This window comes from Vidua chalybeata, chromosome 1, assembly GCF_026979565.1.
Source record: "Vidua chalybeata isolate OUT-0048 chromosome 1, bVidCha1 merged haplotype, whole genome shotgun sequence".
Lineage (NCBI taxonomy): Eukaryota > Metazoa > Chordata > Aves > Passeriformes > Viduidae > Vidua > Vidua chalybeata.
Window position 1 is genome coordinate 128933176 of NC_071530.1, and position 15578 is coordinate 128948753.

The following is a 15578-nucleotide window of genomic DNA, read 5'->3' on the forward strand; positions in this document are numbered from 1 at the left end:
TCTAACAGACACACAGAGCCACTCTATCTTAGCATAATGTGACTTTTTTTACACATGAAGGCAGCAACAACTGCTCTGACCTACGCTTTGTCCCCAAACCCTGTTTCTTATTTAAATAAACGACCCATTGGTCCAAGAAGAAGCTGCTTTGCTCCAGACACCTTTATCTCCTTGTGGCCCTTTTATCATCCTATGAAAAAGAAGTTTTATTAGCTCTGACTTGATATCAGACTTAGCTCTTCTTGAACAGAGCTGTGAGTTGTGAGGTGGTGGGCTCCTGGAAGAACTGGCCATTTTGCTTCAATCTTTTTCCAGTCTTGTTTCTGGAGGAAGTGCAATAGAACAATGACATCTGTTTGTCACCAAACTACATACTCACCTCCTGTGGCTGCACTATTTTAAATATATCTACAATATCTTTATTAAATGGCAAAAAGAGTACTAAAGATCTTTATGTTGCTCAGTTTTTCCACAGTCCAGCAAAACAAAGCTCTTTGTAGTTCATATTTGTAACTGACTTGGACATATAACTTTTAGGGAGAGTTTGAACTGTGGTCCAGGGTGGACAGCTTTTCTATGCTATATGTAGCTATGGAGAATAAGACAACATAATCAAGCCTATTGATTGACTAGTCAGGTATTTATTTGTTTTTAACATGCGAAACCAGTACAACAATCACAGAAGCTAGAAAAAATGTACCACTGAAAAAAGTATTCATGCAGAATGAGTATTGTACTTGAACTATCCTCCACAATCATCAGTTAGTCTGTCCCAATATTTATAGTTCATCATTACAACTGCCAAAACTGGCAACCACCAGGATTGTTGTCTCAATTAAGGACAGTAAACAGATTGTCCCATTTTTTTTAATGAAAAAATCTAAAATGTAATACTTCACAGTTTAACATATTTATTCATTTAAACGAGCTAAAAAATAGTGGTGTGACATCTGCTTGAGAGACACTGGTACCTAACATTTTGGCTGTCTCCCCACTAATTTGATTGTGATTAAGGGGGGATAAAAGGATGAGTAGAGGATTCTGTCAATTAAATGAATTGATGAACTGCAAAAAAAAAATTTTTCACTCTTGGAAATGTGTAGAAAGAAATACAACTACAAAAATGCATTACAGCAAACTAAGAGGATGATGGAGAAAAGTATTGCAAAATATCTCCACTGGCTCTTTCAGGAAAAAATATTGTAAGCATAAGATCACAGATAATCTTTGCCAATTTATTCATCTCATGGCTTCACTTCCCATAGTGCAGGCATAATCCACTGTAAAATCTTTTAGGATGCAGTTCCAACATCACATTTCTGCTGTCTTATTGATGTGCCATGCTGTTATTTTCTTAGTCATAAGCACCACTAATTACTATGCTACTGTAAGTAGAACTTGAAATGTGATCAAGATCTGTAGTATCTTTTTTGTTGGAACTCTAACTTGCCTACTCTGCTTTTCAAGTACAGTTCTCTAAAGAAAATTGTCCTGAATGCATTTGACCTTCACCAACTGGCTCAGTTGTGCCTTACAGGGACTATCCCTTATCAGTCATCTCTCTGCTGGGAGCTCCTAGCAGCATTTTCCTTCTGAAGAGGGCAGCATTCAAAACATGACCCTAAGTCAGCAGATGAGTCTCTTTCATGGTAGCAACCTTCATGAAAGAGGCATGAACAGTTTTGTAGGGCTTTCACTGTGCTTTTCTTTAGTAGAGTTGTTCAAAACCTGTGTTTTCAAACAAAATTTTTAGGTTACCTAAGGACACCTAAGTAAACAGATGAGTTTGCTCATGTAGTAGCTACTTGTAGTTATATGTTGCAGCACAATGTCCCAGTCTACATGTCCTGCTACAGCTGGTCTGATGCATGGAAGCAGCTGATTCTGAATCACATGGTGTCTGTATGATATGCAACAGTGAATTTTAACTACAGCATTTTTCAAGAAAAGTTTAAATGTATCTCTAGGGTCTATTAGGGAAATGCTTAACTTGCCTCCTAAGCTTCCAGTAAAATATGTTTATGGACTCTAGGTAGTAGAACTAGAGCCTTTCCTTGGCAATGTTCACTAGAAGCACTAGTAAAAATACTAGACTGAGGCTTCTGTCCTGAGATGGTCTACATGGTGGTTCTGCTTTTGAAGTATCAAAGAGAAAAGGAAAACCACCTAGGAAGATTTGCTCAGCAAAATCACTTCTGGAAGACTGTTATGCCTTCCTAGCCAGAGATTCTCCCAGACAGGATATTTGCTCCCACCCACAGCACAAGGACTCAGTATAGGCATCTCCTCCACAACCTCTGCTAGAAAGAAATTCAGTATACTCCAGGAGTAGAGGGCAACTACTGATGTCTACCTTTTCCTTCAGGTGATTATCTTTGAAAAAACTCATTAAGTCAGGTTTACCATGTAAATTGTTTGATCAGTAATCCTTCTTTGAAACAAGCATATAGAATTACCAATTTTATAATAAAAAAAGTCTTCTACAACTGAAGTGATAGAGCTGCATGGATCAACTCTAGAAAGAGATCTGATCTATTAGTATTGGGCAGGATGCCAAAGGAAGTTCTCTTCATTGTCTTTTAAGTATTCATAGGTCACATTAGTTTTATATGAGTTTAGCAGCTAGAACTGCCTAAAGTAATCCAGATATTCTAAAACTGCTTACTTTACAATGCTTACTTTTGAATATTATGCTGTTTAGATTGCTTTAATGTCCTTTCAAATGTACACATAATTCAGTGTGTTCAACATTAGTAAGAGAACCAAAATAGAAAAAAAAATTTATTAATAAAATAGACACCAAGCAATTCATACAAAGATAAATGGTCCAAAATCCAAAAGGCATATTTCAATCTCAGATATAATTAATGGCAAAATAAGCAACATATCCCATTAGGAATTATTGTACTGATAAAAGAAGATGTGTATTTGCTGTAATATTTACCATGTATTTCTACATACACTGAACAGAAGTCTACCCGGTCTAAGCAGAAAGAAATTTTCCAGTTACATGAGAATATCCTTCTAGTACCTGAAGGAAGCCTACAAAAAAGATGGACTTTTTACAAAAGCATGTAGTGACAGCACAAGAGAGAATTGATTCATACTAAAAGGGAGTAAGTTTAGATCAGACATTGAGAAAACATTCTTTATTCTGAGGGTGCTGAGGCACTGGAACAGGTTGCCCAGGGAAGCTGTGGATGCACCATCCTGGAGGTGTTTGACACCAGGGTGGGGCTTTGAGCAACGTGCTCTAGTAGAAGGTGTCTCTGCCATGGCAGAGGTATTGGAAATAGATGATCTTTTGCATCCCTTCTAACCCAAACTATTTTTAAATGATTTTATGATTCTATGATCTTTCATGCAAATGAAAAGACCTAATCCAAACAAAGCCAATAGACAAACCAAACTGCAAACTGTGGACAATATGAACTCATAAGCCACACATCGGGGAAGCTGACAGAATCACATATATGCACACTTCAGATTTGGTCTGATTCACAGTAATGGAAAATGGAATATTCCTGTTCTAGGAACTTCATGTTTATAAATTTGACAGTAAGAATTGCTTCCCTTTTAGTGCAACCAATTGAGAGAGCAGGTTACAAGATGACCTGCATGAAGGGAGTAACTACATATCTTTCTCAGACCATACATGACCCAGACAGCCATATGCTGACATTAAGGAAGCAACCACTCCAGCATGTAATAGAACATGAAAACTGCTAATGTAAAGTAACAGGAGAGGTCTGCAGCTTCTGTGACATGTGGTTGGGTGCTGGTGAAGTGAAAGGCATGTCACATCCAAGGAGACAGCTTGTGATACGCCTTTCCCTCCACTGGAAGTTGGGCCATGTGTCAGATAATGCTTCACCATAAATTCAGCATGTTGCAAGGTGTTTGGTCAACTGTGCGACTAGTAGCGGACTGTAAGTCATATGCATACACAAATGTTAGGATTTTGTGTCTGTAAGAGTCATACATAGAAAATTAGATATATTTGCATATATACGTTTCTCTTTCATATATTTCTCGGAAGACTGTTGTACTCTGAATTTCTAGAGTTGTTGTTTTGCATGGCAGAAAGTGAATGAAGACTATGACACATATGGAGTGGGTCCTTAGAGACTCATGATGTATATGACCATAGTTACTGTATGATTTAAAAATTAACTGTATTGATCCAAGTTTCATAAGTGGTGATAATGGGACTGCGTCAATTCAAAAGAAATATATTTTCCATTATAATATTTGCTGTGATTTGTATCCCTTTGTCTTCAAAATCACTATATGAAATCTTAGTCAGGCATCTCAGGAACAAGACAATAAATACCTCAGTTGCAATTAAACCTAACATTCAGCTCTGAAATTTATGTCAATGGCAAAACCAAGCTGCAGAATTATGGAAACTTTTCTGAAAATCAGTCTGCCTAAATTTCCTTGCAACATTCAGCACCAATGGCTCTACATATTTTGATACCAAACTGAATCAGAACTGAATCTCAGTCAGAGAAAGACTGACCACACTTCTAAGAGGATCAAAACTGAGTCTTTACATCCACAAGCTCAGTTATATGCCAAACTCAAAGCAGAACAGGATAAAGCTAGAATTTTAAAGCTCCCTGCAGCTGCTTTGACAAACCAAATTCTTCAAGTGGCTTTTGGCTATCAAAAGGAACAGAAATGCTATCTACAGTGCCTAATTTGAAAGGTACTTTGCAAGAACTGAAGGATATAATGGAGCCAAGATTTACCAGTTATTAGTACACCAGGAAAAAAAGTGGTTTTTTATTACTTACAGCCTCTCACATTAGTTTGATGATTAAAATGATTGTATAGCTGGAAAGGAATGTTTTTATACAACATGCTCCTAATAGGTAGAGCAAGTTGATAATAAAACCATCAGGAAGAGCATAATTAAAACACAGTTTTGACTTTATATTAATAGTAGACCAATACACTAATTAAAACCAACATCAACTAAACTTTCTATTTACACTAGTTCAGACAGCACAGGAGGCAAAGAACTGTGTTTCAGAAGCATATGTGAATGTTAGAGCTTCTGTCATCCAGGTGCCATTTCTAACAGAACACATGTGTGCTGAACAGTTGGCAAAAGAATGAAAAAGATTACTGCAGATATATGGGCACACAGAATCTGGAATGACAGAAAATTAAGTCCATATAGAAGGTGACAGACTGCTTGTAAGCAGATAGTTTTTTTCCTACAATTTCTTCAATCTTCATGCATGTGCACACATGCACAAGAAAGATTAAAAGGGAGAGAAAGGATGAGGGCATTTTGATATATTTTAAACACAAATGAAGAAAAGACTTTTTATTTGGTATTTCTGCTTTCTTTTCAGAAAGGAACAGGAAACTAATTTGGTTATTAGGAAGCTCTGGTTCCTAAATTTGGTCAAGGCAGACACTCCTGTGAAGTCAGCATCAATACCCATGATAATAGTAGCACCTGTCTTTTGACATCAAAGTTCTCTGCCTGAGAAAAACATAATGTAAACAATAAACTTCATGTATTGTACTGTTGCTCCTGGCTCTGGTGTTAGACAAATACACTTGGCCAGGCATAAGTGTTCTTCTTTTGGAGACCTGGAATGTGACTGATGTATTGCAAAACTTTCTTATGAATTTGGACTGCAAGAAAAGGCATAATTTACTGTCTTACAGTGAAGGGACTGTGTGTTCCTATGTAGTCTTGTTGAAGCTGAAGAAATCTTGATGATAGAGTCATTACATCTGCTAGTTTTCATCTGGGTCCAGATCAAGGTCAACTTCATTGGAAACATTAAGATAAAAAAACGCATAGAAAGCCAACAAAAATACCAGTATAGCTGCAAGGACAAGGGCAATTTCCTGTAGAAATAAAAGAAAACAAAAACCTGTTAGAAATAATGCTGTATTTTCAGATTAATCAGGAATAAATATTATTTCCCTTCTACAAAGCACATCAAAATAACATCAGACATAATATAATTGCATAAGGCATTGATACTTTAATGATTTCTCTATGGTGGTTACCATTCCAAATGTTGTAGAATCCATTCACTTAATAAAGATTTTGGTGAATCTGATATACCATCAGAAAGAGGATATTTAGCTCAAAAATCTTTAGTCTTACCTAGAATAGGAGCTTTGTATATTTTTTTTATCCAATTCCTTATTTTTTAAAGGAAAAGACAGAATTCACAAACCACAGTTTTGAACACAAATTTAAGTTATGAATTTACACTGTGAATTTTGATGTTTTCTAGCAATATGTTACTGCTTTTTGCCAACAAATTTGTAATTTTTTAATGAAGCAAACACAGTATGGTGGAAGTCAATGAAAATTGCTACCTCTACCTCCCAACCTCCTGGCATGCAGTACAACACGGAACTACAAACTCCTTCAGAATTGGATGAAACTTTTCTTTCTTCGGCTCTGAAATAAGGCAAAAAGCACAACAATTTGCACTTGCCTCTCTTCCCATAAAATATTGCAACTTGCTGCATCTTCCTTAATTAACATAAAAGAGACTTCCAAAGTATACATGATTTATAGCAGCTTTCAGAAGGAGAAAAATGTTTTTATACTACACATTATACTCATTATGTGACTGCTATCATCTTAAGGCTGGACTCTGTAAAAATGTAATTACAGTACAATCATCCTCTTAATATTTCTTTCATTTCCTGTATTTCTTTCCAAGACACCCTATTTCTCATTTTTAAGTTTTTATTTTTCTGTAAGGCTCAGCACACTTCCTATAGTGTTGACTCTCATTTTGCTAGACAGTGAAAGATGAAAGATAAATAAGATAAATCTGAGAAAAATCCTTATGTCCCTTCAGCTCACAGAAAGTATGACTCTACAGCTAATATCTACTGCTTTACTCCTGATCATCATGATGAATTTTTAAAATTGTGCATTCGAGATGCTCCAAAGGTTAGTTTGTACCTCCAAATCCCACTCTCCCTCTAAGGAAAGAAGCAAAACTTCCCCTCCAATTCTCAGCTTCATGCTAAGCTATAAAACAATTACATCAGAACAATCCCAATGCACATTTAAAATGAGACAAGAAAAAAAGTTCAGTGATTTTATAACAACTGATCTGAATTGGTACAGAAGATGTCACATCAAACCTACTCTGTCAGTTGGACTGAAATGAGATGCCTACATTGAACCAAGTCAACAAGACCCTTTACTTTCCAAGGACAGAATCTGTCCATCTTGTGTCCTCTAAGAGAGAACAGGAGACTTCTTCCCAAAAATGACCATTTCTCCCCTTAGACTAGAAGGGAGTGCAGATGGTACCTCTTTTTGTGCACTGTGGGATTAATCCTATCCAGCATCTCTAGGTTGGTGGTGGCTTTGTGACCAGCATTGTGTTCACTGACATGAAGGAGTTAAAACTGTGCGTTTCATTTTTTTAAAGTCTAGCCCATAATCTGGCATTCTTCTACAGAGCAGCATTTAATTTGCATTTACATGAATGCATTATATAGTTTATCAGAATGTTGGATCAATAATTCAACATATGCCATCTAATAAATTTTGAAATACTACTGCCTAGTTGGCATATGTTCTATAGGAGCATATTCTTTATTCTATAGGAACTTTTGCTTTATATTTTATATGGATTATTGAGATGTACTTTAAATTTGTTTTACTACATTAAAATTGCTCCTGCAAATTTGCCGAGGCTGTTGGCTACAGATATCAACTACATTTTCCTCTTAGAACTGTACCATCCTCTGAACTTCATCCTCCTGATTTCATGATTTGATTTTTAAAAAAGTACATCTAATTCACTCATATATTAAAGGAAAGTGATTTTTGCTTTGTTGCAGTTGCAACACGTCAGTATCTCACAAAAGGGCATGGCAGCATCAGACAGGTTTCATTTATTTCCTTGTATCCACAGCTGTGCTCCCAGACCCATCTGGCCACACAGCTACTAATCTTAAGAGGATGTAATAAACAAGTGACATACAACTGCAGGCTCCATCTGCTCAGGAGAGTGGACAACAAAACCGTACATTGCAGGCACCATTCACACTTGACACAGAGAGCAAATTCATTCCAGTATTAAAAAGTTTTTCCCTTGTTTGGATGCCACACATCCCACTCTTTCTGCTTTACAATATGTTTACCTTTGCCCTCCCTTCTCCCTGGTCTCCCTTGTGAAATGCTGTGAGTAGCAGCAGTAAACTTTTCAGGAACCTTTGCATTAAAGATTTGTTTCAAAGGAAGTGGAATTGGGAAAATCTTGAGTTTTATTCTCAGGCTGCCCAGTAACTGCTTGACAGAAGCAATGCTTTAATTCCTCTGCCTAAGTTTCACAATGAGTAACACTGTGATAACAATACTATTTTCCCTGCACAACCATTAGGAACGGTGTGGGTGGATCAGTATTTATTATCCCTGGGAATGAAAAGTCTTACTAAAACTCCAGGTTGGAGAGTTACGCAAGAACCTTAGTTTTGAGTTACTGAAAAAGACAGAGTAACAAAAATATAAAATAAATGGCCTTACAAAGGACATCTGGCTCTCAGCTAGGGATATGTAGTCTCTTAAGAATTGCATCCAGTTTATGGACTTTTATAAACATAAATTTTGCAAGGTAAATAGCAAATGAGATGCTGCACCACTATACTGTATTTGCAACAACAGATACATATTGTCATTTTAATTTGTTTTATACTTTTCAGGCTTTGCTATTTGTATTTTAAGTCATGCATAGAAATGAAATGTTAAAATACTCCCTGCTTGGCATATATAGCTCCCTTTCTCTTGCACTTTATGGATCATCCCCAACATCCTCTGCAAAATCCATTTACTCAAAGGATTTTACCATGAATAATTAAAGAATAGAGAAAAAGTTTTATAGGAATAAACTTAAAATGATCAGAGGGCTTTTTCTCCTTTTTTTTTCTTTTATATCATGGTACAGAACACTAGGAAACAACATTTCTACTTTCAAATCTCAAAGTACAGTCAGAGAAGCCTTTAAAAAGGAACAGAATTTTCTATTTTACTCTCTTACATGTAGAATAGCATATGTAGAATCCTACTAATTTCAGTTTGGTTAAGTTTTCCAGAAACTTTCCATAAAGGAAACACAAACCATTACAGCATAATGTAGATTTAATTCTCTTATCATTTTTTGTCATTTTTATGTCTCTCATGCCAGAATACTTGGATTATGTCCTGAAATTCACCCTGAAGGAGCAAGTGGCAGAGTGGGATATAAACAAGATTAATCAGGAGAGGGGGTGAGGAAAAAATGTTAGCTGTGATAACAGAAATCTGGACACTGTGTATGGCAGCTTCATAGCCTACACATATAGAGAAATATCATACTTCCAGGAAATGTCAGGAGGGTTTTACATGTTTTTTAATTGTCCTTCAAATAGAATCATACCTTTTTTACTTGAAACCTGCTTAAAACTAAGTGAAAGAGTACCACAAATTGCTCTCTTTGAATTGCTAAACTCTCCTTAGCTCTTTCTGAAAAGAGATGAGAAGAAAATCATGCTGACCAAGGATACCTGTAAAAATACATATACAGGAACTGACAATCTTTTTATCTCATATTTTTAATTGAAGACTTTAGGTGGATATTCACTGCAACCATGTTTTAGAGTTTCAACAAAATCGTCTTTATACATGAATGTTTACTTCCTTAATGCAGGACATTCTACAGCTAACAGAAGGCAACAAAAGTAATTTATGAACTTTTATCCACACTTTTTGGGCTCTAATTTTTTACTGTGAAAATTTCAGATGGAAGAAAGATCATAGTTGTCTCAAATAATGAGAACAAGGTACTATTAGAGAGTCATTGAAAATACCTGGCTATATGCCTACAAAACAACAGGATTCATTTGAAAACAGCTAGATGCAAAATAATATATATAGGTATCAAAGATGCATACAGTACTTTTAAAGTGGAGTACTCTGCCTTGAAAAACTGACTCTAAGAAGGTCTTTGGTTTCCACGGGTAAATACTCCCTCAGTGTGATTTCTGGATGTACAAAGGTGGAGGGATTTCCAGCAGGGAGATGACCGGTATTTATTTTATCATAGAGAAGAATGAGAGCTAGTTTGGTTACAGCATATAATTATATACACCTGTATTTAAGTAAAGCATTTCACAGTGTGGGGTCCTTTTATCCTGTTTACAAGAAACTTTCAAGGCCCAGCTGCAGTTAGATAAGTTCAGCCTTGAACTAAGATGCCATTTTTTTAGGAGCAAGAATGATTGAACATTCTTCAGGAAAATATGGACTTGCATACCTGTGAGTCCTTTATCATCTGATCTCTCTCAAAGAAGTACATTTTTATTTAGAAATTGGTAAGAATACTTCAAATTTGGCTTGTGTGAAAAGAAGGACCTGGCTGCCAGGAATCAGCAAACTCAACTCTCCTAGCTGCTCCTCTCCTTCACGGCTCTAGGAAACCTCAGATTACTTCAATGGTCAGTGCTACATTCTGAACCCCACAAATACTAAATTATTAAAAGTAACAGCACCCTATGTTTAACTGCTCAGACTTTTTTATATAGCATCAATAGTTTTCTGATGTTGACATTTTCCTCCATTGTATTGATTTGATTTCTAGGATTTGAGGTTTTGCTGTTGTTGATTATTCTTTGAAGTGCCACAGACTGGTCTTAAGTAGAGACAGATTTGAGAAGAAGGTTTGTGAAAGATGGTCTACTGCTCCAGGCTGGTACAGATTTTGCTTGGTGCATCTTCTTCACATCTCAAACCACCATGATTATGATACTTATGTGTTCAGGTCAGGCATAGATCTGATTTTGTTCTTCTCTGTGCGTGTTGTTTCCCCTCCCTTTCATTTCAAGGTCAGGGATCAAAGCCTGACTACAGGGATAACTGGGAATATCACACTTTATCTACTGCTGGCACATTAAGCTGCTCTGCATTTTGTGGTTTGAATTGGTTTGAAGACCCAGTATTTTGGCTATTAAGTGCTTGGACTTCGAAGAAAGTATTTGGATGAACTTTTATGATCAATAACATATAGAAGTGCAGATCAAATAATCTTATAGTCTCTTGTGGCCTTAATTTCTACAAAGCTATGAAACTGTATCTTGAAAAATGTAGTTCACTAATTTAGCAGATTATGAACAGCATGAAATTGGAGAATATCCTTTGCTAAAATACACCAGGAATGTGTTGCTATCTATTCCCATCTAAGTTGTTCCAGATGAGAGAAACTCTCCATAGCGAGGTATCTAACTACACAACAGATTAAGCAGATATGCTAAAGAATGACAGACAGTAAGCTCTCACTTTGTTTAGGAAACATTTTTTCCTTAGCTGAATCGATGTACTGTGTTGCTAATAATTCTCTGTGGAGTGATATTCTGCAGTCAGTGATGTCTTTGCAAATACTTTGCAAATACTACTGTTAAGATTTGTGTCTACCTTTCAAGAAGAGAGAAAACTTCATCACTTGTCCCATGGACTACTGATTTGTTCTTGCAGCCTGTAAAAAAAAAAATCTCTCCCCAAGAACTCCCATGACTTTTAGTCTCTGCATACCAAACTCCAGCTATCTGGGGGCCAAGCTTCCACACCTCTCAAACAATTTTCTGCTTGTCACCCTCCTGCTGGCATGTTTTCCTCACCCAATGAGAGCAGAACTAGCACCAGTAGTGGAAAGGCCTTCCTGCTTTACTTGGTAAGGATGAACAGCTGGGCTTCCACCAGCACAAGCCCCATGTGGGGGGGCCAACAAAATGACCCAGAGAAAGTTCAGAGGCTCCCTTTTTGGTACTGCTACAAAGAATTTTGTCTTATCCAAACACCAGGAGACATATAGCACATTGCTTTTTCTTGGAGCTGTTTCTCGAGACTAGGTCCTGCTTTTCAAAGAGACACAATGTATTTTGGCACTGTCTACATTAGTGTCACATATACAAACACAGCCAGTACAATCGTTCTGCTACAATATTTAATCTTTAAACGTGTTTAAAGAGCAAATATGACACACCAAGTACTAGCATGGTCACCCTGCTTGAACTAACTTTGGATAGTTATTAGTGCTCAGCTGCTTCTCTGACATTATCAACACAGATAAAAATCCCTCACTGGGGAAATTAAAAAGTACTAAATGCCAGTGACTGAAAGAAACTTTGTTACTTTAAACCTTGCATTAAAATGACAAGGCAATCAAAGTTTGACATGACAAACTAATTAGTATGCCAGCGATGAAATGTGAAGAATCTCCAGGGGATTGGCTCCGAAAAGTTTTATGTCATTTACAGGGCCTTTTTTAAGCTAATTTTGTCAGCTCTCATGGTGAAATACACAACAGTTGAATTTCATTATCCTCGTAGAAATTAAGGACTAAAATCCCTTCACTATTTTCTAGTCCTCTTTTTTTTCTGCCCTAAATACTACACTTAGTTCACAGCCAGGCATGTAATTTCTTCAGGACAGTAATGCAAAACAACCCTAGAGTTATCAATGACATAAAAAAGCCTATTGTTTTAAGTGGCTGTATGGGGCTTATTGCATTAGCTTATTGTGTGTATGTATTTCACAGAACTACAAACATATTCCCCTTTCCCAGAGAGTTTATACTTTTACATTTATCCTTCCTCTACAATATTTTTATTAGCTTCAACTTAGCATTTTATAATAATAGGTTAATTTATTTTAAAATGCTGCATACTGCATCATATACTGAATAGATATGTATATAAAAAAAAGTACATTCCAAATACATGTATGTATGGTTTCTTCTCAAAGATTTACAAGAACTTTGGACATTTCTTTTTAAAGTGCCTATTTACTGCATTGTAGTTATATCACTTTTTTTTCTCTCAACACAGATTTAAGTTAATCAATTGCTACAGAAGAGAATTAGGGCCTATATGATAAAAAAAGACTAAAATCCCAGTCTTTGGAAGGTGAATCATGTTGCTTATTGCCATTACTCATCCCAGGGAAAAGGAGGAGCTCTTAAGAGACAGTGGGAAGTGGAAATGAGTTTCTGTTTGGGGTAGCAGGTGAATTCCTTGCTGACCTACCTCACCTCTCCAGGTGCCCTTAAACAACAGATATGAGGCCCTGGAATGTGAGGACCAGGGAGATGAGAATGTAAATGAAGATACATCCAGGTTAGAGGGGTGCCTAGGGCAAGGCAACCTAGCCTGCAGATCAAAACCTCCTCAATTAAGAAAAAAGTAAGGGTAATAGTCATTGGTAACTCCCTTTTGAGAGGAATGGAGGGCCCAACATGCCAACTGGACCCAGCCCATAGGGAGGTGTGTGAGCCTCTGGGAAATCACCAACAAACTTCCCAGCTTGGCATGGCCCACTGACCATTGCCCACTGGTTTTCCAGGTGGACACATACGAAGTCCCAACAAGACTAAGGATGATCAAGCAGGACCTCAGGGCATTGAGACAACTGGTCAAGGGATCTGAAGGACAAATTGTGTTCTCTTCTGTCCTGCCAGTTGCTGTCACACCAAACATAAGTTGTCAAGAATAATTTCAAAAATTATCCAGAAAACAACAGAGAAGGATTTACGATAGGTGTGGAGGATGGATGTAAAAAGATGGCACTTGGCAGCTGGAGGATCTTAACACTGGACTGAACAAAACAAGCCATGCTCAAGAGAGGGGTATAGGTTATGGGGCTTCACAACTAAGCCTCTCCAGGGGTAAGGAAGGAGATTTTCCTACAGACACTCCAGGAGCATCTACTGCCCATGGTGAACTTCAGCTACTGGAGGGATTGAGCAGGGTGAAGAGCTGTCACTGTGAGACGGGAAGAGGTGCACCTTTACCCCAAGACATTAAATACACTTCGCTTCCATGCTGAGCACTGTGGGGTCTATAAGCAGAAGGGCAGTTTACTCTACAGAAATTGCCCATGTTCTGGTAGAAGAAGTATTGTAACATTTACTAAGCCTGAGGTTGTTGGCATTAAGCAGGCTCAGTGAGAAGGATGCATTTAAAAGCCCTGCCTTCCTTCCCCTACAAGCAAATCCCCGAAGGGAAAGGTGCCCAACTTACCGTCCTTTTCGCTTCAGCTCTGTCAGCTTTTCTCAGCAATTTGGAAGCAAAATAAATTAGTATGATCTATTTGGGGAAGACAGACTTTTTTCTTAAGGTCCAGAAACACAGAAGAATATTACAACTGGAAGAAAGTATTTTAAAGATTTTTTTTTTTTTTGAGGCAGAAGCAGAATTGTAAACGTGAGACATCACACAGTACAACTAGTAGAACCCCAGAAACACACCCATTCAGGACCTGAAGAGCACATGTGCACCTTGATGGCAAAAGTCCTTTATTCACTAATACTCAATTCTTCATTACATATATGATTACACATATGCTTTCCCATTCACCCTCATTTTTAGGAAAAAATTACTTAAGAAAATAAGGAAATGAAACAGGTTTTGAAGGACTAAACCTCATACTCTCCTCACTTGTGAAAGACATGCAAAAAACGTGTTCATTTAAAAAGAATTAGGCTGTACACTAAGTCTCCAAGTAGAACATCACTTTTAAAAGGTCACGCCATTGAAAGAAAAATGAAAAGAAAAAGGAAAATTTAATACAAAAGGAAGAAAAAGGAACTCAAAAGGTTAATAATTTATCCTTTAAACAAAAAAGGCAATCTACTTTTTCTCATTAAAACATGACACACAGCACTAACTGAGGAGATTATATTGTGAAAACATACTGCATCACACGGTAATGCTTGATCGAGATCAGCAATCAGGAGCAAAAAGAAAGCACTGTTTTGTGATTATAATAGCAAATTCTGGAAGACAACCAAATACATCATCTGGCAGCCTAACAGCTGTTACAGCTTGGTAGTAATACCTTGGCATTTGCTATAAGCTATAACTTGAAAAAATTGATTTCTCATCTGCCAGAAACAAGAAAATGTTCTCCTTTTAACATTTCTGAAGTTTCTTTTACTAGAATACCCAGATAATGGATCTACTTTTTTATTTTCCTCAGGTTTTACCCTTGCTGTTAAGTTAATAGTGTATCAGTTAGATTTAAAAAAAATAAATCCGAGGAAAAAATACTGGAGGCAACATAAATAATGTGCGTTCAGATAGATCCTGTTTTGATGACACACCAGGTAGTAGATAACAGAGAATATTTCTAATTGTCCTCCTTGCTCATATTCACAGCTGTGATCTAAAGTAATTGTTATACTTCTTACCTGCCTGAAAAAGGAACATTTTCAAAATAAATTTTAGTATCTTTCCATATGCTTTCCTTTGCTGTTAGTAAAGTCTTCTTTTTCCAAGTCAGAAGTAGTACACAAGGATGCAGACTGAGACAATAAGGCTGAGAATTAACAATACTTAACAAACCCAGTCTTTAAATTACTACTGACATGGGATGAGAAGAGGAACATGGGAAACGTTTATTGTAATTTGTCTAACTATACGAAATAGTTAAGGAATTTGTTCTGTGTGTAGACAGGCTAACTAAAACCATCAATTTTCTAAGCACACAGTACTTTAAACCTTAAAGTAAGCATGCATCATAACAAGGACATAAGACTACG

At 36.8% G+C, this 15578-nt stretch overlaps 1 protein-coding gene across 3 annotated transcripts in view; it reads right to left on the reverse strand.

Annotated features, from left to right (window-relative positions):
- Positions 1 to 638: 638 nt before the first annotated feature.
- The window catches only part of TRIQK (triple QxxK/R motif containing), a 59365-nt gene continuing 44425 nt past the window's right edge, over positions 639 to 15578 (reverse strand). For all 3 annotated transcript variants that reach the window (XM_053958718.1, XM_053958697.1, XM_053958708.1), the window contains one exon: positions 639 to 5874. In XM_053958718.1, coding sequence (XP_053814693.1) covers positions 5761 to 5874 — 114 coding nt within the window. In that variant the 3' untranslated portion in view covers positions 639 to 5760. The remainder of the gene's footprint in view (positions 5875 to 15578) is intronic.